Source organism: Kogia breviceps, chromosome 19 (genome assembly GCF_026419965.1).
Source record: "Kogia breviceps isolate mKogBre1 chromosome 19, mKogBre1 haplotype 1, whole genome shotgun sequence".
NCBI classification, from domain to species: domain Eukaryota; kingdom Metazoa; phylum Chordata; class Mammalia; order Artiodactyla; family Physeteridae; genus Kogia; species Kogia breviceps.
In genome coordinates, this window is record NC_081328.1 from 20741263 (window position 1) to 20762982 (window position 21720).

General features: G+C 48.8%; 2 protein-coding genes across 3 annotated transcripts in view; one reads left to right on the plus strand and one right to left on the minus strand.

Moving 5' to 3' along the window:
• Positions 1 to 21720, plus strand: part of ACACA (acetyl-CoA carboxylase alpha) — a 375954-nt gene that overhangs the window by 304935 nt on the left and 49299 nt on the right. The gene's annotated exons all lie outside the window — the stretch shown is intronic.
• Positions 6217 to 21720, minus strand: part of AATF (apoptosis antagonizing transcription factor) — a 95480-nt gene continuing 79976 nt past the window's right edge. For both annotated transcript variants that reach the window (XR_010838091.1, XM_059048638.2), the window contains one exon: positions 6217 to 6506. Coding sequence is in view for 1 of the 2 variants with exons in the window: in XM_059048638.2 (XP_058904621.1) it covers positions 6443 to 6506 (64 nt within the window). In the remaining variant the exon portion in view is untranslated. The remainder of the gene's footprint in view (positions 6507 to 21720) is intronic.

The window sequence follows — 21720 nt, forward strand, 5'->3', positions numbered from 1 at the left end:
GAGGCTCCCGTGCCAAGCGAACCGCCCCCCCCGCCATGGACGGCACCTGCGGGGGTCACGTGGCCCGCCAGCCAGACGGTAACAGTCTGCCTCGGCCCGCTTGCTCGGGCCACTCCTGGAGAAGCAATCTTAAGGTTTCAATTAAGCTGTCCTTGGCCCTTTTTGTTCGTTCAGAAAGGCACATCTCGGTTTAATTACATAACTGAGAACTAGGCATTGCCTTCGTCCCCTTACCCTCCTCCACGAAGACCAGGATGTGAGCTTGACACGCAGACTCTCCGCAGGGCCGCGCTCCCCACCCCCCGCCTCCCCTCGCCTCCCCTCCCCTCCCCTCCTGCCGACGCACACCTGGGCCCGCGCTCCCGCCGCGAACAAAGGCCTGACCTTAGCAGCGAGGTCAGCAGATGAAAAGCCTCCGCTGCCGAGACCCTCCCGGAACATCACAGCGCCCAGGTGGGGGGCGAGGCGGCGCGGAGGCGGCGCGGAGGCTGCGCGAACGCCGATAAGTGAATTCAAAAGCACCTGCTCCTACGGCTTATCTCCCCCAACAATATTATCTCCCCCAACAATATAAACTCGGAGTTATCACATGGAAAGTGTTCCGCATTAGCCTTACGTTTAGCTCTTGAAACCAAGTGCAGTGCGCTACAACTTTAAAGGACACAGGAGTCAAACTGGAAAATAATTTTATGGCCTCAGGGAGTCCGTTCCTGGCCTAAACCCTCAGGAGGAGAGCAGGGCCGGGTTCGCTCCCAGGCTCCCCTCGGCCACGCGGGGCACCAAGGCGGGAAACCCCTCGCCTCCCGCCCCCTCGTGAGCCCCAGGTCACACTCTAGGCCGCCGCCCGAGCCTGGAGCAGGGCCCGCGAGCCGGCTGGGCCCCTCGGCCTCGGGACAGCGGCAGCTCTCGCCGCCCCACCTGTTAGTACTTACCCGGCTCCAGCTCTGGCGTTTACTGTGACTTGCGAAAGGCTGGGAAGTACCCGCATGGACCTCATCTAGCCAATCCGGTAGCCACCAGCAACGCTGCAAAGGCTCAAAAGCCACACGTGGCTGGTGACTACTGACTGGACTGGGCTCCCATCATCCCCGGAAGTGCTACTGGACAGCTGTGGTCTAGACCCTCTGGACGTGCCTGGGGTTAGAAGAGGCTGCCCAGGAAGGTAAGAGGGGAAGGCAGCTGGCCACGAGGGCGCAGGAAGCCCTAGAGCCCGGAGCCGCCCTCGCCGTGGAGGAGAGGGAGCCACCGAGCAGCGGCCTAGGTGCGGGGCGCTCAGCGTCAGCCCCACCTGCGTACTAACGCCCCCGGCCATCCCGGGGTCGGGCTCTTGGAAGCCCGCGAGCACCAGGGCTGCTGCCCTCCTGCCAGGCCGAGCTCTCGACCTGTAGAACCGGAGCCCTGGGAGAGTGATGCTGAGCCTGAAAAACGGCCACAGCCTGCGCTGCCAGGAGTCCCGCCAGGATTAACAGAGGCAACTCCAGCGCAGATAATGGGTCTGATCAGACCGAAGTTAGAGGATTCGGGACTCACTCGACTGAAGAGGGGACCAGAGCCCCGCAAGAGACCAGGTCACCTGCCCAAACAACCCTGTGCTCTGTAAACCTCCCCCCAGCGCCTGGCACACAGCAGGAGGTCAACACATGCCTGAATGAATGGATGGGAAAAACATTCCTGCATCGGTGCTAGACCCTAGCTGCCTTTCCATAGAAACAGCTGCTTTAGGACGAGGAGGTCCTCAGGAGCCAGCGTGGCTGACCCTCACAGTACTGAGGAGGACCTCTGAGCCCCAGAGGTCAAAAGACTTCCTCAAGGTCACACCCTGGCCGGTCTGATTTCTGATCCAAGGTTCTTGCCACTACGCCACCTTCTGTTCAAATCTGTCCTTGACTCAGAATGTCACATCAGCCCCCTCAAGGATGAATTCTGTGCCCCCAAGTCTCTGTGAGAGCCGGGTAACACCCCTAAACACCTCGGGGAGGGTAGATGACGGCGGCAGAAGCAGCCAGCACCACGTGGCGGGGAGCCTGCCGGCCGAGGGCGCCTGAGCTCATTTCCAACCCAGCCATAAAGAGGAAGACAGGGATGGAGGAGGGTGGGCAGGAATCTTTATGTGTTACTGTCACCATGCCTACTGGGGACCTTATATTCTTTTCCTACCCTATCGGTAATGTGGGATTGTTTTGTTTTGTTTTTCTCTACATTCTTTAAAATTCTCTTTTCTGAGAATTCAGTGTCCTTGACCTCAACAAATGAAATGAGAACCCTGAACCAGGGAAATAAACCAAGCAAACTTCTCAGGAATATAAATGCTGCTGAGGCGATGACCTTATTATTAACAGACCCCACACGATGGGCAAGGAAGGCCCGGTAAAGGAAATCTACAGACATGCAAGAAAAACGAAGTTAGATAAGGCATACTTACTCTGCATTTGCACCGTTCCCCTCCTCTCCAGACAAGGAGCAGGTAACGAGGGCTTCATCAATATAGCTGTTGGACAAACTGAACATATACGTATCAGCAGGGCGATACGGATCCCCCCTTGGACATAAGAATTAGTTAATGAACTGACCAAATTACTGGCAATTATTTTTGATATGTTATGAAGAAAAACAAAGCAAAAAAAAAAAGAAAGGAAATGAGGTAGATAAGATTTAAACAAAAAAAGAGAATGACCAAGGCAAACTCAACTTAATGCCTAGCACAACTGCCCCCCCCCCGCCCCAGTACACACACACACACACACACACACACACACATAAATCAAAAAGTAAAAATAAACTCAGATGCAGAAAACAAGGTTCCTTCACTTTAGGCAAGGCTCACTGCTTGTATTTGCCTTTCTTAAACACCACGTGCACAGGGTAGCCTATCAGGGTGTCAGCAGACGGGCACCAGCTGCCCTGGCATAAAACACCCACATTTCTGCAGCCACAGCCTCAGGCTTCTCCATGACACCCTTTACCTCTACTCTCTATAGTTCTGCTGAGACGCATCTGCCTCACCTGTGAGCCTGGCCCAGGGAGACACAGATCTTGGTGTCCCGCATATACAGTGACCCCTCCGGGGTGGACATTGACGAATGTCCCATTTGGATCCATTGAGACTCAAACTCACCTCCCTTTGGATGAAATGGTAAGAGATAAACAGGCAATAATCTTGGAGAAGTCATATGCGGAGACCAGGAAACTCAACCACTGAAAGGAAACTACTTTTTAAAACTGGAGATGCAGTATCTGTTGCTGAACTAGTCGGAGCTGGCTTTCTCTGGTGTTCTGTTGGCTCTCAGGGTTTCCAAATGATGCTCAACAAGCGTTCTTGGTCGGTGACCTGGAAAGAATGGCTACGCACCAAAGACAGTATGGGGAGGAACATAAACCCAGACAAGGCAAGGAAAACCCACCGGGGAGATCCCCAGGATGAAGGCATTGAAAGTAGCAAGAGCATGAAAACCACTGGGGAGGGTGGAGAGCAAATTGTATGCCATCTAGCAGCCAGAAAACAGATAGGAGGGCTGGGGAGGGAGAGGATGGTGTCACTTCCTATTTGTCCACCATCTTTCATTGGAGCATCTCAAAGCACATTACAGGCAGCAGCTCTTTAATCCTCCCAGAGGAGGATGCTGATTTGAAGGGTTCCCTGGGGAGCAAGAAATAAACCACAGGATCAGACTCCAGGGCCAACCTCCTCTCTGCCTTTCAACACCCTTTGCTGCAGATGGTCCAGACTAGGGCAGGTGAGAAGTGCACGGGCCCTAAAACAAGCCTCCGTCATAGGGACCAAGAGCCTTTGAAATACTTGGACTCTTTCACTTGGTTCACTTTACTCCCCAAAATCTATGCCAAAAAACCCAATAATTTTAAAAGACAACCAACAAGCTTTATGCACAAATATTTTCCTATAACATCATTCATAATAGCAAACAATTATAACAATTTAAGTGTTCAACAAGAGAGGATCTGGTTCAGTACTGAAGAGACATGCCCCCAATGGAATTATCAGTTAGCAGTTAAAATACTTCAATGAGATCTGCAAAAACGTGGAAACAACCTTCCCCTCTACTATTAGTATTAAAATGCAGAATACAACGTACCACTGGTTCTCAACGGGTGGTATACGTGTGTGATGCGGAGGGGGACATGCTGCACGGACATTTTGTTTTCACTGTTTTTAAGAGGGTAACAGTTCAAACAGTCCCAGAAGGAAAAACGAAGTCTTCCACCTGCACTGCTCCCTGGGCCCTCCCCCCAGAGAGGAGTCTACTGGGTATCACAGCGTCTACACTGAAGAGGGCTACGAAGGAACACAAGTTAACTACGAGGAGGGGATCTTTCTGAGTGGTGGGGTTACAACCGAGTCTTATTTCCGTTTGTTCCTTCCACTTTTCTGTAATTAATTTTTGACGTAAAATAAACTAAGACGAGAAACCGGCCTTAACTTCTCTATCCCGAAGGGAAAAGCCCACGGCCTGCTTCCGGCCCCGGGTGCAAACCTGGGCTGGGTGGGCCCTGCGGTTTCCTCACGGCTCTGATGGTGTCTTCGGGGGCTGTGGTTTAGGAGGGCCATGCGTGAAGGAGGCAACTGGACAAAAAGAAAATAAGCCAACTCCGCACAAAAGGGAGGAATGCTTCAGTCAACACTGAAAAAGGGCCCTGGATTGAAACTCTTGATAACAGTTCTCAACTCATTTCAAAATCAGCATTAGCCACCAAAATGTAAAGTATTCGTTTTATTAAAATGCAAATCAATCAACTAATCTGTCTTTCTAGTAACAGTTGAATTGCAGTATCCGTGTCAATTAAAATAGTTTCCAATTTATTCTTGGCTGGAAGGAGGGTGGTCCTCTGAATTTTAAAATGCAAGCCTCCCTTTACTGAAAATTCTATCCGTTCTTTCTCATCTCTCCTGATTTTAATTCATTTTAATTAAACATTATGGACTCCAAATATTTTGAAGTACCTGCTTAAATTTTTTTCTTCTTCAGGTAGAGAGTGACTGTGACAAAGGTTCCATCTCTTTAGGAATCATGGGTCTGCATCACGCTCACGGGAATTGCCAGGTTAAGAGGTTACTTACTTGCTGTTCTAACGTGGGTTTATCCGGGATCCTCAGGCTAGATGGATGGGGTTGGATGGTCTATATTTTAAAAAGTGATCATGGTGAAGGGAGTGACTGTGGGGGAAATCTTCTATTTCCGTTGAGTGATCTTTTAGGTAACTGGAGGCACACTGAAAATTAAACGTTTCCCTGACAATCAAGCCCAAGAGGTTAACTTACCAAGATAAGAAAAACAGATCAGGATGTACCAAGGTCCAATTAATGTGAGACGGAGAAATCCTCCTCCCCGCATTTGCCCCGTCGGAGCCCAGCAGACACACTCAGATGTTAATACTAACCTGTGATGCAGATCACATTCCAGACTCACTTCGTTTGGAGCCTCTAGGCGCTGTGTCATAGTCCCCGGACACCACGTCAAAGACACGTGGGATTCCTGGGCACAAAAACCTGTCACTTGGATTTGACATTTTAAAACAGTACCAAAACCTGACTCTAAAAACAATGACTAGTTATTAACTACAAATGCCCTCAGCTGCCTGTATGCAACATTCCTTTAATTCCATAGCTCAAAATACAGATTTGGGCAAAGGACCCGGGAGATGGTCGGCCTTGAGTGCGGGCACGCACAAATTACTTATGCAAGATTGTCTCATTGCATACTGACCACAGCAGGCCAATAAATCCCCCTTATGGGGATTTAATTTCCAGCTTTTGACCTTTGGATGAAAAACAAGTGAATCATTTCCCCCTGCTAGATTTACACCAGAGCTAATCTCAATAAAGTGATTCAGGAATGGTGAGAATGGAAAGGGACTCTGGAAGAATCCTTATGGGTGAAAAGAGGAAACAAAAAAGAAGTCAGAGATTTGCACCTAGCAACAAATAGGCAGACACCTCCAAGCTCCAATGCCTCCGGCGCGCAGCTGACAGGTTTTGGGGGGCTCCCCGCTCCTCACAGCCGCGATCAAGCGCTAAACGTGACTCGCCCCGAAAGCGGCATCTACCCTAGGATTATTGCTGCCATGAAGTATTTTATATTGCGAAAGAAGGCCATTTGGCTGGGAAAACAATGAAAACCCTCCCAAAGAACCTGTCACCGTGCGGGAACGCTACATCACTCACTCTGTGCTGCTTAAGGAATCGAGTGTGGCAGCGGCGGCGACAGTAAAAACACTCTTTATTTGTGGTGGGTTCAAGGCCGTGGGGGGCGAGCCCTTTGCACGCGGACGCACTAGTGACACAGATGCTGGATTCCAGGTTTCCGGGCACTCGTCAGGCCCGTGTTCTGAACAGCACACGTTCCCTGGACTTCCCGAGTTCCTCTCTGTGGGGCTGGGCGTGTGGAGGTCCCACCTCGGGCCCCAGGCCACAGGGAAATGGGCGCCGTCAGTCCCCGTGGCCTTCGTCAGGGGGGTTGAGTTGGCCAAAAAGAGATCGATACAGCTCTGTCCTGGAAGACCAACGAAACAAACTGGTTAACGCGTTGGTTAACTTTTCAAGGTTAAAAAAGAACCAAGAAGCTGGGAAATACCCCAGTCTGATTCTTCAACTGGAAACACAGCCACATAATTAAAAATGCATCCCACAGCTCTTATTCACAAATACGAAGGAGAGCAGGAACCTAGAAGCGGCCAAACAGCAGAATATGTAAATAGTCCAGCGTGGCTGGATACCCTGTCTCCAGGGAACGAGTTTTCTATAAGTTTGCCCTTTATACACAGGCTCTTCAAATAAGAAAACAAGATTGAATATTTTAATAGGATGTATGAGACTGCCACACAAGGAGGAGGATTCAATCAGACTTGGGATGTAGGGGATGTAATTCAGTTTTCATACATTTTCTTGGACTTGGCAGTACTTGAAAAACAATGAAAATGACCCAGCAACAAGATTCCAATTACCAGCACACGTGCAGCTGCTCGGGCACCAAGGCTCTTCCCCACGCCCCAGCCCTTCCGCTATTCTCCATCTAATAAATAATTCGATGGGCTAATTTATTTCTAAAGCTGGGTCTGACGTTAAAAAAAAGGCCAAACATGCCAGGGTCTTGCGTCCCTGAAAATGAAGTAAATGACCACTTGCCACCTGTTTCCACCATCACCTGGCCAAAGGCACCCGTCGGGGTGGGCGAGGCCCTCCCAGCACCGGCACCGAGCCCACAGCTCCAGAACACTTCCCTGGATGGAAGGCAGAGTCTCCCTGCGGAGATGCCAGGAGCCAGGAGGGTACAAGCAGGTCAAACCCACAGGGGGGCGGGGACCACGCCCGTGCCCTTGGGGAAGGAGGGCAGGCACCTGGGCGAAGGCCATGGACCAGCGAGTAAACGACCTCAGAGAAAGCTGTGCCTGCTCTGCTTATGTTTTCAAGGCCTGCCCTCCTTGTTAGGAAAACAGGCTTTTCCTAACAGAACTGCTCTCATCATCTGAGAGTCAACATCAGCAAATCTGATTTTCAAAACAAAACAGAAGACCAAAAAAAAAACCCACCCTTCAAACAGCTATTTTTGGTCCAGCCAGACTTCAACCCAAAAACTTACAAGTCTGTTTTTGAAGTCACCTTACTATAGTGGTGTGTACCAAAAGAGACATTATAATTAGAAAACCCAGCAATAGGAATAGCATATTAAAACTTTTTGAAAGGGAAAAGTCTTTAAAAAGGAACCACAGAAGCCACGGATATAAACAAACCTTATCATGCTGGGGACCACGTGGCAGGCAGGGAAAGTGCAGCCAGAAAACAGTGGGTCTCCTGTATTATCATAGGAATTTTATTGCAAGAATTTGCCGGTGCCCTCAGCCGACCATGGTGCCCCTGGACCTACTATAAACAAAGGATGCAGGTTCACCCGGAGCTCCAGGGTCTCTTTTGTTCCTGAGCTGTACACATCTGCCTGGCTCAGCCTTGGCCGGGCCCCGGACACGCGCGCGCGTACAAAGGCGGAAGGCAGCTTCAGACCACATGCAAATGAGAGGCAGGCGGTCTCGCTTCCAGAAGCAGTGGCTGCCAAATCACCAGCTCCATCAAGTAAAGGACAGCGATGCCCTGCCCAGGGGTCACTTTATCACGCGATGGCCTGCCTACTTGCCAGAAAGTACAAGTCTCTCTAGCCATTTCCACAAAGAAATTAAATGGTGTTAAGGGGAGAGTCGCCAGGACAAAGAGGACAGTGTGGCTTTAAGGCTGCGACATCTGACGAGAGGGAGCTGCAGAGCCACCGTGCCATTTAGCCCTTCACAATCATCCCTTCCCAGCCTCGCCGTGCTCGCCTGCACCAGACCCCATCGTTGCCACCGAGCAGACGCTTCCTCTCCGCGTGGTGACATCAGCAAACCGCCTGGGCTAAGGCGGCAGTTACTGCCCACAGCAGGGTTCACGTGTCAGGAGCAGAGAGGGAAATGCTGAAACCCATGTTTTGATAGAACATCATTTCACACTCAGGTGGGCAAAGCTGAAAAACATGCAGCTGTTCATGGCAAAGCAACTTGGAAAGCTGAGTGGTCTGGGTTCTTAAAATATTTTTACAGAAAAGAGAGAAAATATGAGTAAGGGATTATTCGAATCTAAGAATCCCCAAGCAATTTCAACTTTAAGTCTTCCTCACCCATGACCACCAATCAGTGACCGTTTTTACCTTCAAAGTATCTCGAACTTCCCTGCTCCTCCAGGCTCCATTATTTCAGATCTTACCATCTCTTACCCAGAATGCGATGCCGGCCTCCTAAGCGACCTTTCTGTTCCCGTCTCCTCTTCCCCCGCCTCCATCCCCCTCAGCCCCAACTCTAAGGACTCTAGAGATGGACAAAGCAGACCCTCCTGGGGTCCAGGAGCATCACCAGGAGGAAGACCCCCAGACTCCGGCGGCTCAGCTCGGCCCCAGCCCTTCTTTTTCCCTGCGGAGGATCCGCCGGGGACAGAGCTGGGAAAACCACGGCCACAAAGGGTGGGGTCCAGGGTCTGGTCCTCGAGCCTCTCTGCGTAACCCCTAACAGAACTCTACAAAATCCCGCAGCCCCTGCACACGTTTTTAAGTTGACATATAAAATTTTTCTTGATGAAGTTAATAGTCACAAAGGATATAATTACCACAAATCTGTGAATACCAACTTTTAAAATAACTCTTACATCCCTTTTGTAATATGCCCAATGGAATCTATATGCCATACTGATCTGATACCCATCATCACTCACTTAAACAACACATAAACAAACTCTTTAAATTGGAAAATTTACAGCATCTTTCTCTTTTTAAACTTGTATTTCCATCTGATTTTTCCCTACAGACTTTTGTCCTACTATAGTTGTTTTATGCTTGGAAGTCTTTTATTGATCACACTATCATACTTCTTGGCCACAAAAATAAGTATGCAAATTGAAACACTTTTTGAAATTTGCAAAGTTGAAATATTTTAATTTCTTGGGACCATAAGGCTCTAAGTAATTTTTAAAAATTACTTCTGGATTGTGTTATCATTACAGTTATTATTAGGATACAACTAATATACACAATAACAATATAATAAAATGTATAATTTTGGTAAAATTTTAATATACATAAATATGTAGAATGTTACTGGAAATTATCTCTCAATGATATGGATGAGGCTCTCCCCTCCATTCCCATCCCATGGATGAATATAATTTATTGCTAGAATGAAAGAGGGTTCAGCACCAAGTCTATTCCTATTTTTTAGTTTTTGTAGACCGAAGTGATGAGAAACCTTGCCACACAAACAAGCAGACGTGGGAATGGGAGAGTTTTGTTAAAGCAATGATACTCAATTCCTTTAATTCCTTCTGAATTAGCCGCCCCCCACCCAATCACAGAGTGATCTACCACCAAAACTCTGTTTTAATGATCTACCAGCTGACAACTCAACTAGGTTCTCCTGCAATTTTGCTGAGAATAAAGACCAGGAAGCCACCTGACGGGCAGGGCTCCGTTACCCAGTCCTGGGTCACGGCCGGTCGCAATCCCTACACCGTATATTGACCGGTCCTTTTGTGAGGCTCCCCACTCCGGAGTAACGTCCCATGTCAGGGTAAGGAGGGGCTCCGTGCCTGGACAGGACAACCGCGAAAGGCGAGGGAGAAGGAGAACGGGCAGCTCCGGCTCGGGCAGGCTCTCAGGCAGGGCTGCTGAGAGCCTCTCAGGAAAGAGCTGGAAATGTGACTCCTGCCACCTCTCTGTGTCTCCTTTCCGGTGGGAAGATCTCTGCACGGCCCAGGAGGAAGACTGGGGCAGAGGGCGTCCTGGGCGTTGCCCCAAACCCAGGCAGATGCTAGACCTGGGGCCAGTGCTCAGGGGAGGCGAAGGCATCTGGAAAGCAACAGGATGCGTCCATATCCCTGTCCCATCCCAAGGCAGGAACACAAAACTAAAAACAGAACTAGGTAATGAAAAGCCACCATGGGACAGAGGGTCGGACTGTCTTCTGCTGCACAAAGCATTTTCCCCTGCAGCATCCTTCCTAACCGGGACTGAGCCACCCAGAGAAGCTAAACTATCAATCCTTCAGGTTAACCTCATCTCCATCCGATTCTCCAGGGTAAGCGTATAGTTTAATACTTGAGGTCCCCTTAAGGCTATGCATAATGAAGTTGGTTTTTTAAAAAATATATAATTCCTGCTCCCTCTCACATTAAGAATCAAGATTTGAATCACTGAGCTGAAATGCCTTCCCCCCTCTGTCACCCTCCCCCCACATTCCTGGCCTCAATGGCCAGTGGGAATGTCCATTGTAGAAAATGTATTAATGTGGGTATCATGCAGGAGAATAAGCTACAGAGTAATTAACAGGACTTGGACCTAAGGTAGAAGGTCGATAGCAGGGGCTCTTCCTTGAATTAAAATTTAACTTACCCTTTATTGCAACCTACAAAAGCAGGTAATGGGCACTAACATTTTTATTTCTTTTAAACTGTCATTTAGGCTGTAGAGGGGATAATTACCTATCTCTAATGTAGTAAGGTTTTATAACCCTTAGTGAGGCATTTTCTAATTTAATATTTTTACTATATTATCATAAAACCTGTTTCTGGAAAAAAATGATCATGGATTAGCAGCCATCTTCCATAAAGACACAGCGTGCGTGCGTGTGTGCGTGTGTGCGTGTGTGTGCGTGTGCGTGTGTGTGTACTGGGATTCGGCTTATTTATCATGTGACCCTTGTGAAGAGACTTAAGCGCGCCCAGTCGAACTGGCTGTGAGATGCCATCACTTGAGTGGCGGGCGAGGTTTGAAGCAGCCCTAAACGAAACGCGGGTGGACATGCGTCACGGTGCCGTCCGGCCACGCACACACCTCACTGACCGTGACACAGACCAGGGGCTTTCAGGCCATCATCGGGGCAAACGGTACAAAGGAGCACCTGAACCCTGCAGAGGATCTGTGCGGGGGGGTCGTGGGACTGAAGGAGCCACACAGGCCTCGCCCCAGACACCCTGCTCCTCTTCCCCCTCCTCCTCTGGCCTGGACACCCCCAAGCTGCACCCACCTGGCCCTGTGGCCAAAGGCAAACAGCCAGCAGGGAGAAAGCAGCCAGGCCACCGCTCCCTCAAGAAACCTGCACAGCCTCCAAAAGTACATCCCATTCTCCAAGCAAGTACCATATGCAGGGATTTCAGCGTGTGCCCGTAGAAACAATATCACTGCTTTCCTGATTATAACTATACACAGAATTTGTCCTTGATTAATTTGAGATTGTTCATCAGTTGCTTCACTGTGGGGGTGGAGGGGGGTGTCCTCCCTAAATATACAAGACGCATCCCAGAGGGTACTGGGCGGGGGCGCCCTCCCTGCCCCATAATCCCCTCCCCTTCCCTGCACACCCGAGGGCCCTGTGCTGCATGCTTGTGCAGAACTTGATGTCTTAGACATACATTTGAGAATCCAAGGGTGACGAAACGCACAAAGGGAAAGTGAGACTGAGGGCTCCAATTCCAGCAGCACTCGTGTCCAGCAGAACCTCGACAAAACCCGAATCCCTGTGAGTCAGTAGAGACACAGCAAGAACAGAAACTCACACTGACCACTGTGGTTGCTGACTGCAGATGAACTTTTAAAAATCATTGGCAATGTTACTGATGCATGCTTTTTTTCACGTTTGTGTTTGGAAAACATGTTACTTACTAGTGCTGTAGAAGCTTATAAGTGTGTATTAGGTGAGGATGGTCCCTGGCCTCAAAGTATAACACAAAGGTATAATAAATTCATAAAATACACAGGAATGCCTATTTGCTCTGCTAGGTTTCCGTAGGATCACAGAGACAAGCCGATGCAGCGGAACCTGCGTGGGGAAGGAGAACGTATCGGGTAACTCTGTCTGGACAGCCCCCTCCACTCGGAGAGGCGGCAGTATCCTCCCTCTGCCGGGCGCCCCTCAGCTGCTGTGGGACCCCTCCCACAGCCCAGTCCTCCGGAGCCAGGACAGACAGCTCCTCGCTCCTCCCTGTGGCAGCATTTCAACCACTGCTCCCTTCCCCTGACTAAATCTGGTCTCTTCTGGGTGAAAAGAAACAGTTCACTCCATTCCCGCTATGACAGAGCTGGAGTTCTCCTGCCGGCCTGGAGGAGCCCCTCGGAGCCCCCCAGGTTGCTGACAAGCTGACGGGGAGGGCCCCTCTCTCCGAGCCCACACCCACCTGTCTGGACAGTCCAGGCGGCCCAGGTGCGCAGGGAGAGCTCTACCACCTCCTCTGTTCTCAGCCCGTCCTCTCCTGCCCTCACAGAGCTTCCAGTCTCTCTGTTCTGCCTGCCAACGTGCCCAGGGCATCCCAAGTGGCAACTGAAAATGATATCTTACCAGTCATCACCTGGCACCAATCCAAGGGGTCCTCCCAACCTAGCTTTCTGGCTGCTTTGAGGCCTGCTCCCCAAATACTAGAGATGAGACTGCGCCTCCCTTAACCTTTCATTCCTTCTGCTTCCTCTGACCCCAATCCATTCTACTCTGTATCAGAGACCTTACAGGCGAGAGGAAGATGCCTGAGAACTGTTTCTATGACCTAAGAGGGGAACCTATATCGGTCCAGATGGCAGGAGGCTGCCCTGCGCTCCTGGGGGCCGCGCGCACATCACAGCAGCGGGATGAGAGGCAGGGCCCACACTCCGGGCCTTCATCTCTCAGGGAGCCTGCGTTGTGAGGCAGACAATGCAGGCGAGGGGACAGAAGTACGTCCCGTAAGGAGGGAGCATCACGTAGGATGATGTAAAAAAAAAAACTACGAGTAGAAGACTCAGAATTCTTGAATGCAGCCGAAAGGCCAGCACTTAGCAAAAAGTGGGTCTCGGGCTTCTCTCCTGAAACGCCGGCACAACTGCATACCAAAAAATAACACGCGCGCGCGCGCACACACACACACACACAACCAAGAAACATGAAAAGAGAAAAAAGCGACCTTCTTTTATTGAGGTCTTATTTCTTAACAGGATCAAGTTAGCAGAGTAATAGTGACTCAGAGAATGCCCTCACCTATCACTAATTACATAAATCTGGACCCAAGGCAAATCTCCCACCAGAACCAGGCTCAACTCTTCACAAGCTCCAAGGCAGCCCACCGCAGCTGCCCAAATCTGCCACAAGGTGGCAGCACACGACACATTTCTCAGTAGACCAGGCAACTAGCAAGGCTCCCAGCAAACTGCGGCCATAAATTACCTAGAGTGTCTGCTCTCCTCACCATCCTCCCCAGTGCTTGAAGGAGACTCGGGAAGGTCTGTTCCATTTCGCTCCTTTGGTCAGGTCAGAACCAGGTCCTTCAAACCTCTGCAAATGCTTTTAGCCTTACAGCTTTAAATTACAGATGATGACACGGCCTCTGGCCTCTCTCCTGAACATCAGACAGACTCAAGATTTATAAATGTTCAAAGATGCAGGTTCAGGCCCCAAACAAAGGAACTGAATGGCTGGGAGCAGGAAGGAGAGGTGAGAGGGAGCGAGGGGTGAATCTGTAAAGGTTTTCTCCCCACTTGCGCTCCCTCCTTGCTCCCAAGCCAGTTAACAAATTCACTCCACTTACACAAGGAAGAAAAACACTTGAAACTTCCATCAACCCTACCGCTAGTTTCAAGTTTTTCCAATTCTTTTAAAGAAAAATAATTTACCTTGGTGGGACTTGCAAAAAGTGGAGGGGGGTGGGAGGGACTGTTGACAAAAGGGATGTCGCCTCCTCTCCTGTGCATTAATATTCCATATTCCTGGGATGATTTCCACTTTCACAGTTTGACTGTTTTATAACAGATTTGACACGAGAGAAGACAAACGGCCTCACAAAGGGAAGACGACAAATCATCTCACCGCTTTTAGCGGCGTCTTCTCTTTACTTTTATTTATTTTTATTCTGTGGCTGGGCTGCGGAGCTCTCTGCCTTGCTGGCGATGTTTAATATTAACGCCAAGCCCCCGCGATGCTGGCAATAGAGTTGGCCGGTGTTGTGTTTACGGGTTTGTGACTGCTGGCTTCAGGAAGATGAAGGTCCTTGTCCAAACAGCACCCCCTCTTAACAGCTCCTGTTAAAAAGCCAGGGAATGCTTCGCTGCTTAGACGTGAATCACTTCCTTCAACCCCGCGGAAAGGGAGGCTGACACTGAGTTACATTTGTATCCCTATCAGGACCGCTGCCCAACCACCCAGGGCCAGGCGAGGGCGGGCGTATGACGCTTCTCTCAGCTCCAGTTTAAGGCTACTCTGAGGGGGTCAAAACACACAGAAATTAACAAGGGTATCTGTCGTCAACCCACAGAGTTTCAGAAGGGCATTCTATTACTTCTGGTGATATATTGGAGGACTTACTTTACCAAAAATACCCAGTCCTAATCCGAACGTAAAGGCAGCAACTACTGAGCACACAAATACCCGGAGCAACTCTGGGCGGCCTCGCCCCGGGGCTTGGCTCAGCCAGCAGGACACAAAGGCCACCGTCCACACGCTCCCCCCCAGGGTGCGACCACCCCTGTTCCGTTTGTGCTCTGCCCTCTTGGTCTTTTTTTTATCTTCCTCCCGTAGCCCTTCTCCTGGGTTCTGTTCTAGGCCCTCCTCTCTTCTCTCTCCACCCCTCCCCTGGCCAACTCATCCACGCTCTCAGACCTGACGGTCTCCTGGGTGCAAAAGCCGCCTACAGCCCGAGTGCCCATGTCCCCAGCTTGGCACTGCGTCCAACTCCAATAAACCGGCCACTGACGGCACCAGGCCCTGCAGGGCGATTCTGCCACCTAAACTACCTTTGCTAATCATGGCAGCAGATTCTCTGTTATTCATGTCCAACACTTAACTGTATAATGGCAGGAAGCTACAAAGTTATAGGTATCAACACCACATGTTCTGATTAAAAAATAAAATCCTCCCTGAGATAGGGATCTTGTTTGGACAGTTCACTTACATTAACTGACAGAATGCAAACTGATGCCCTCCATCTGTCACTCTTTCTTGGTTTTTAATGGTTTCCTTCAAAGAACTTCCTCCTCTCCTCCATAAATCAGAGGAGAGAAATCTGGAAAAAAGGTTTCTCCCAGACACCTGCCAGGGCACCTATCCCCAGGAGGAGCGCCCAGGAGCCATCAGCTTCCGGGTGTCTGCGACAGGGCCGCCCCCCACCCACGCGCCTCGGTTCACCAGCTAGTCGCTGAAGTCAGCAATCTGATGACCTCGGCCGGTTATGGGACTGGTTTTTAAAAGCCTGGCTGCTCCGTGCAAAATGAGTGGTTTGAGTTTCTGCCCCTGGAAGCTGGTGACTCTGTTTTGCTGCCCGGCTATGCCTCCCCTGCAGGATGGAGAGCTGGGCGCGGACAAGGAGGCAGAGCGCCGCCAGCGCCGGTAGGAGAAAATGTGTATTGATTTCTCCCTCCTTTTAGAGGAGCGCGGAGCAGTGAAGAATAGCTGCTCCTCTCCGCAGCCTTTCACATTCCACGCGCGACAGAAGGCCCAACCCCGCCCGCCTCCGGGAAGCAGAAAGGGGCGGCTCCTGGGTGCCAGCGGCCCCCAGGCTGCCTGGTCCACGGTGCGGACTCCAAACACCCCAGGCCAGGAACGCCTCCCCTTCCTCGGATCCAGTAATTTCCCTCTCTGGGCTGACGTTTCCTCATCTATACTGGAGAAGAGCGAGCCTTCAGTCTTATTTACCTTTTAAGTGGAGGTGCCCAGAGGGTAAAAGAGTTAACGTTTATAAAGTGTTCTGCTCCCCAGAGGAAGACAATGGATAAAACACAAGGTGTGGTTGGCTCATTCAAGCCCCCGTTTCCAGGGTAGTTAGTAACAGCTTCCCAGGACAAATGCTCTGCTTCCTAGCACCTGGAACACAAAGTTCGCTGAAGCAATGACCTTTATCTAAATATCCTTTTTTGCTGTGACAATACCAACACTAAAAATAACAAAAGGAAACCAAGGACTATTATGCCTTGTTAATGCACATACAGGAGCCATTCCAGAAATGTCTTCTTCTTAAACCAAACAAATCCTGAGAGCATGCCAAAAAAGCTCAACTACGAGAACTGGTCATCACAGAGCCCTGTCTGAACACTCCATGTTTCCACAGTAACTACTAATTTGTAGAAGGGCCACCAGAAACCAAACCCAGTATGGTTATCTGGTTATCGCAGCCAAGATGGGCAGGAGAAAATCGACAGCGTGATACAAGTTTGTGGTATATGCTCTTGAGAACAACTGAAATACAAGAGTGTTCTTGAAAGACTTTTCCCAGGGTTCATCCTAAGTTAAAAGTCCTCCAAAACTCTCTAAGTAAAGGACTGGGCATGACAAGTCCCGGAGCTGGACTCTCCTTATTTCTAGGGCTTTTCCAACGTGGCCAGGAGCGAAGAACAAACTATGGAGCCGGCTCTCAGGCGATGTGACATCCTCACGTGGAGACAGAGCCCGCAGAGGATTAGGGTCTGCACTGCCGGTAAACTGCCGTGTACAGAGTGCCGTGGGAACAAAGCAAAGTGCGGACGGTCCCCGACTTTCAACGGCTCGACTCAGGATGTTTCCACTTTACGATGGTGCGAAAGCAACGTGCACTTAGTAGAAACTGTACTTCCAGTTTTGAACTGTGACCTCTCTCTTCCCGGGCCGGGGATGTGCGGCAGATCCCCTCTTGTGGTGCTGGGCAGCGCAGCCCCCGGTCAGCCCAGCCCCCAGTCAGCCCCACGATCACCACTCTGTGCCCAGACAGCCCTCCCGTTGCTCTCGCTCTCCGTACAGTGTTCGCTCTCCGTACAGTGTTCACTCTCTGTTGTACAGTGTTCGCTCTCCGTACAGTGTTCACTCTCTGTTGTACAGTGTTCGCTCTCTCCGTACAGTGTTCGCTCTCCGTCCAATGTTCGCTCTCCGTCCAGTGTTCGCTCTCCGTCCAGTGTTCGCTCTCTCCGTCCAGTGTTCGCTCTCTCCGTACAGTGTTCGCTCTCCGTACAGTGTTCGCTCTCTCCGTCCAGTGTTCGCTCTCCGTAGTGTTCGCTCTCTCTGTACAGTGTTCGCTCTCCGTACAGTGTTCGCTCTCTCCGTCCAGTGTTCGCTCTCTCCGTACAGTGTTCGCTCTCCGTACAGTGTTCGCTCTCTCCGTCCAGTGTTCGCTCTCCGTCCAGTGTTCGCTCTCCGTCCAGTGTTCGCTCTCTCCGTCCAGTGTTCGCTCTCCGTCCAGTGTTCGCTCTCTCCGTCCAGTGTTCGCTCTCTCCGTCCAGTGTTCGCTCTCCGTACAGTGTTCGCTCTCTCCGTACAGTGTTCGCTCTCCGTACAGTGTTCGCTCTCTCCGTACAGTGTTCGCTCTCCGTACAGTGTTCGCTCTCCGTACAGTGTTTGCTCTCTCCGTCCAGTGTTCGCTCTCTCCGTACAGTGTTCGCTCTCCGTACAGTGTTCGCTCTCTCCGTACAGTGTTCGCTCTCCGTACAGTGTTCGCTCTCTCCGTACAGTGTTCGCTCTCTCCGTCCAGTGTTCGCTCTCCGTAGTGTTCGCTCTCTCTGTACAGTGTTCGCTCTCCGTACAGTGTTCGCTCTCTCCGTCCAGTGTTCGCTCTCTCCGTACAGTGTTCGCTCTCCGTACAGTGTTCGTTCTCCGTACAGTGTTCGCTCTCCGTACAGTGTTCGCTCTCCGTACAGTGTTCGCTCTCTCCGTACAGTGTTCGCTCTCTCCGTACAGTGTTCGCTCTCCGTACAGTGTTCGCTCTCTCCGTACAGTGTTTGCGCTCTCTGTACAGTGTGCACTCTCTCTGTACAGTGTTCGCTCTCTGTACAGTGTTCGCTCTCTGTACAGTGTTGAGACCCTCAACACTTCACTATGAAATAGGCTTTGTGTTGTGTGATTCTGCCCAATTGTAGGCTAATGTGAGTGTTCTGAGCACAGTTACGGTGGGCAAGGTTCAGGCGTAATGTCAGTAGCTTAGGTGTATTAAATGCATTTTCGACTTATGTTATTTTCAAACTGCAATGGGTTTATCGACGTGTAACCCCACTGTAAATTGATGAATATCTGTATATTAGAGTTAGATGACTTGGAGAGATTTTGGTAAAAGAGGCAAGAAGGCTTTGTTCATTCATCTTATAGGGACTGTTTGCAAAAATAATCTTACCAGCGAATTGCTTACAAGCAACAGACTCATAAGCTGAAGGCCTTTAAAGGCATTTCAGACAGGAGACCTACAGACAACCCTTCTCAGGTTTGCGCAGAAATGGGTATATCCGTGTTGCAGGCAAAGGGACAATGACATAATATGTACACATGGGAAAATGTAAATTTTGTTTATTTACCTATTTGTACAGATATCATTATAACAGTCCTTCCCAGAAACAAAAAAATTACAAAGAACATTTCATTCTCAAGAATCTAATGAGCAAGAAGGATTATTTCCACTTTATAAAGAAGGAAACTAAGGCCCAGAGAGAAGATTTCTTCAAGGTCACACTGTCTGTGAGCTGGGGCAGAACAGGTGCTCAAGGATCCCAAGTCAGTTCTCTAGCCCAGAGAAGGCTGACATCAACTGGGAAAAGACTTAAATTGTTTTGCAAATAAAACTTCTGCTAAAAAAATGCTATATATATATATATATAGTAAATAAGGCAGGATTCAATTGGAATCAAAATATATTATTGCAAATGTATAATACCATACATTTTTACTAAAATCTCTCCAAGTCCTCTAACTCGATAATACCAAACACAGGATTATAGTAAACATATGCATACTATTGTACTTTAAGTTATAAATGAAGCAGTCTTAGCAAGAAAAAAACCCAAATAAGTGTTTTTGTGAACCATAATAAGTACTGTTAGAGAGGAACAAATAAAACATATGTATATGTATAACTGATTCACTTTGTTGTAAAGCAGAAACTAACACACCATTGTAAAGCAATTATACTCCAATAAAGATGTTAAAAAAATTAATAAATCTTTGAAAATAAAAACAAAACAAACAAACAACAAAAAAAAAAACGGGTTCAAGGACCAAAGAGCCACACCTCAGTCAGGGGTGGGGAACCATTAAAGGCTCTCTAGAAAGGCTGATGTGTACTAAGGACTATGAACCCTGCAACAGGAAAGGATGCAGGCAGGGCAGGGGTGAGGAGATGCTCCAGTTCCCGTGAGCAGAATTAAGAGACACAAGCGGGAGGAGGAGGGAGTGTGTCCTGGGACCTCAGGGGTCGGCAGGACAGCACAAAGAAAATGCACACCAAACCAGGTGACGAGGAGAGAAAGGTAGCAGGGTGACAAATCACTGCAGGCCTTGAGTGGCAGGTTCGAGTATGGCTTTCATGCTGTAGGTGACAAGGAGTAGCATTTTCTAAGTGGTATTTTAGGAAGGTGCAATCTGGCAATGATGCACAGAACTAACTAAATCAGACGGGGCTCGGGGGGGTGGTCAAGAGGCTGTTGGTGTTAACAGTCTATATGGGAAGAAAAAAAATCTGGGCTCACAAAGAAGCCGTAGGACTGGAGAGTAGAGACCACTGAATGGTATACGAAAATAAAGTTCCAAGCAGACCAAAAGTAAGAAATCAGAAAAAAGCAAGAGAAAATATCAGCGAACAGCTCATCCTGGGATCCAGGAGGGAATGCCTAAGCATAAAAGCAATGAAAAACACTCCTAAGAAAAAGGTGTTATATATTAGATCACATAAAAAGTAAAACTTACATACAACCAATAAAGATCATTAATACCAACAGGTGAGCAAACAGGGAGAGCTACAAAAAATAGGAAATATGGTATATAATCATAATATGTAGAATTCACACAAACTGCAAAGAAAAATTAAACCCAAAGAAAAAAATGGGACAAAGAATAAAAACAGAAATACAAATAATTAATAAATATACAGACTCTTCAAGGCTATGATTAAATGCGAAAATAAACATTAGATACTTAGCCCAGTGCCCAGCACACTGTAGGGCCTCAGTAAAGTGTCACTGTTATTGAACTCTCCATATCAGCAAAGGTAAATGACATGAGCCTCAGGTGGGGGAAGGGGGGATGTAAATCAGTACAACCTATCACGAACCACTGAAAGAACGTATATAACTGAATCACTTTGCTATACACCAGAAACACGACATTGTACAACAACTATACTGCAATTTAAAAAAGTTTTTTTTAAGTTTTTGCCTTTGACTCAGGAATTACCCTTCTACACCTTAGAACCTATTCTAAAGATACAAGCAAAACCTAAAACATGGATTTCTATACAAGTATGTTCACTGCAGCATTCCTTACAGAGAAATAAAAACAATCAGAAATAACCTAAACATCCAAGAATAAATATTCCATAATTGAATATTATAAAGTCATTAAGATGGCTTTAAAATATTTAACGGTATTAAAATGCTTATAAAGTTAACCGGAAAAAGGGATTCAAACATATGTGAATATATCTTTATAAAATATATACACAGGGCTTCCCTGGTGGCGCAGTGGTTGAGAATCCGCCTGCCGATGCAGGGGACATGGGTTCGTGCCCCGGTCTGGGAAGATCCCACATGCCGCGGAGCGGCTGGGCCCGTGAGCCATGGCCGCCGAGCCTGTGCGTCCGGAGCCTGTGCTCCGCAACGGGAGAGGCCACTACAGTGAGAGGCCCGTATACCGCAAAAAAAAAAAAAAAAAAAAAAAGAAGTAAAATATATACACAAAAGTTCTGCAAGAAAATATATCAGTAGTAGTAATAATACTCAATTCCCAGTAGCAGATAACATGAATTTCCTTTGTGCTTTCTGTATTTTCCAGATTTTCTTCCATAAGAATGTTCTGTTTTTGTTTTTAAGATTTTTTTAAAATAAATTTATTTATTTATTCATTTTCGGCTACATTGGTTCTTTGTTGCTGCGCACGGGCTTTCTCTAGTTGCGGAGAGCAGGGGCTACTCTTCGTTGTGATGCGTAGGCTTCTCATTGTGGTGGCTTCTGTTGTTGCTGAGCACGGGCTCTAGGCACACGGGCTTCAGTAGCTGTGACATGCAGGCTCACTAGTTGTGGCTTGCGGGGTCTACAGCGCAGGCTCAGCAGCTGTGGCGCACAAGCTTATGTGCTCTGCGGCATGTGGGATCTTCCCGGACCAGGGCTCGAACCCATGTCCCCTGCATTGGCAGGTGGATTCTTAACCACTGCGCCACCAGGAAAGCCCAAGATTTTTTTTGATGTGGACCATTTTAAAGTCTTTATCGAATTTGTTACAATATTGCTTCTGATTTAT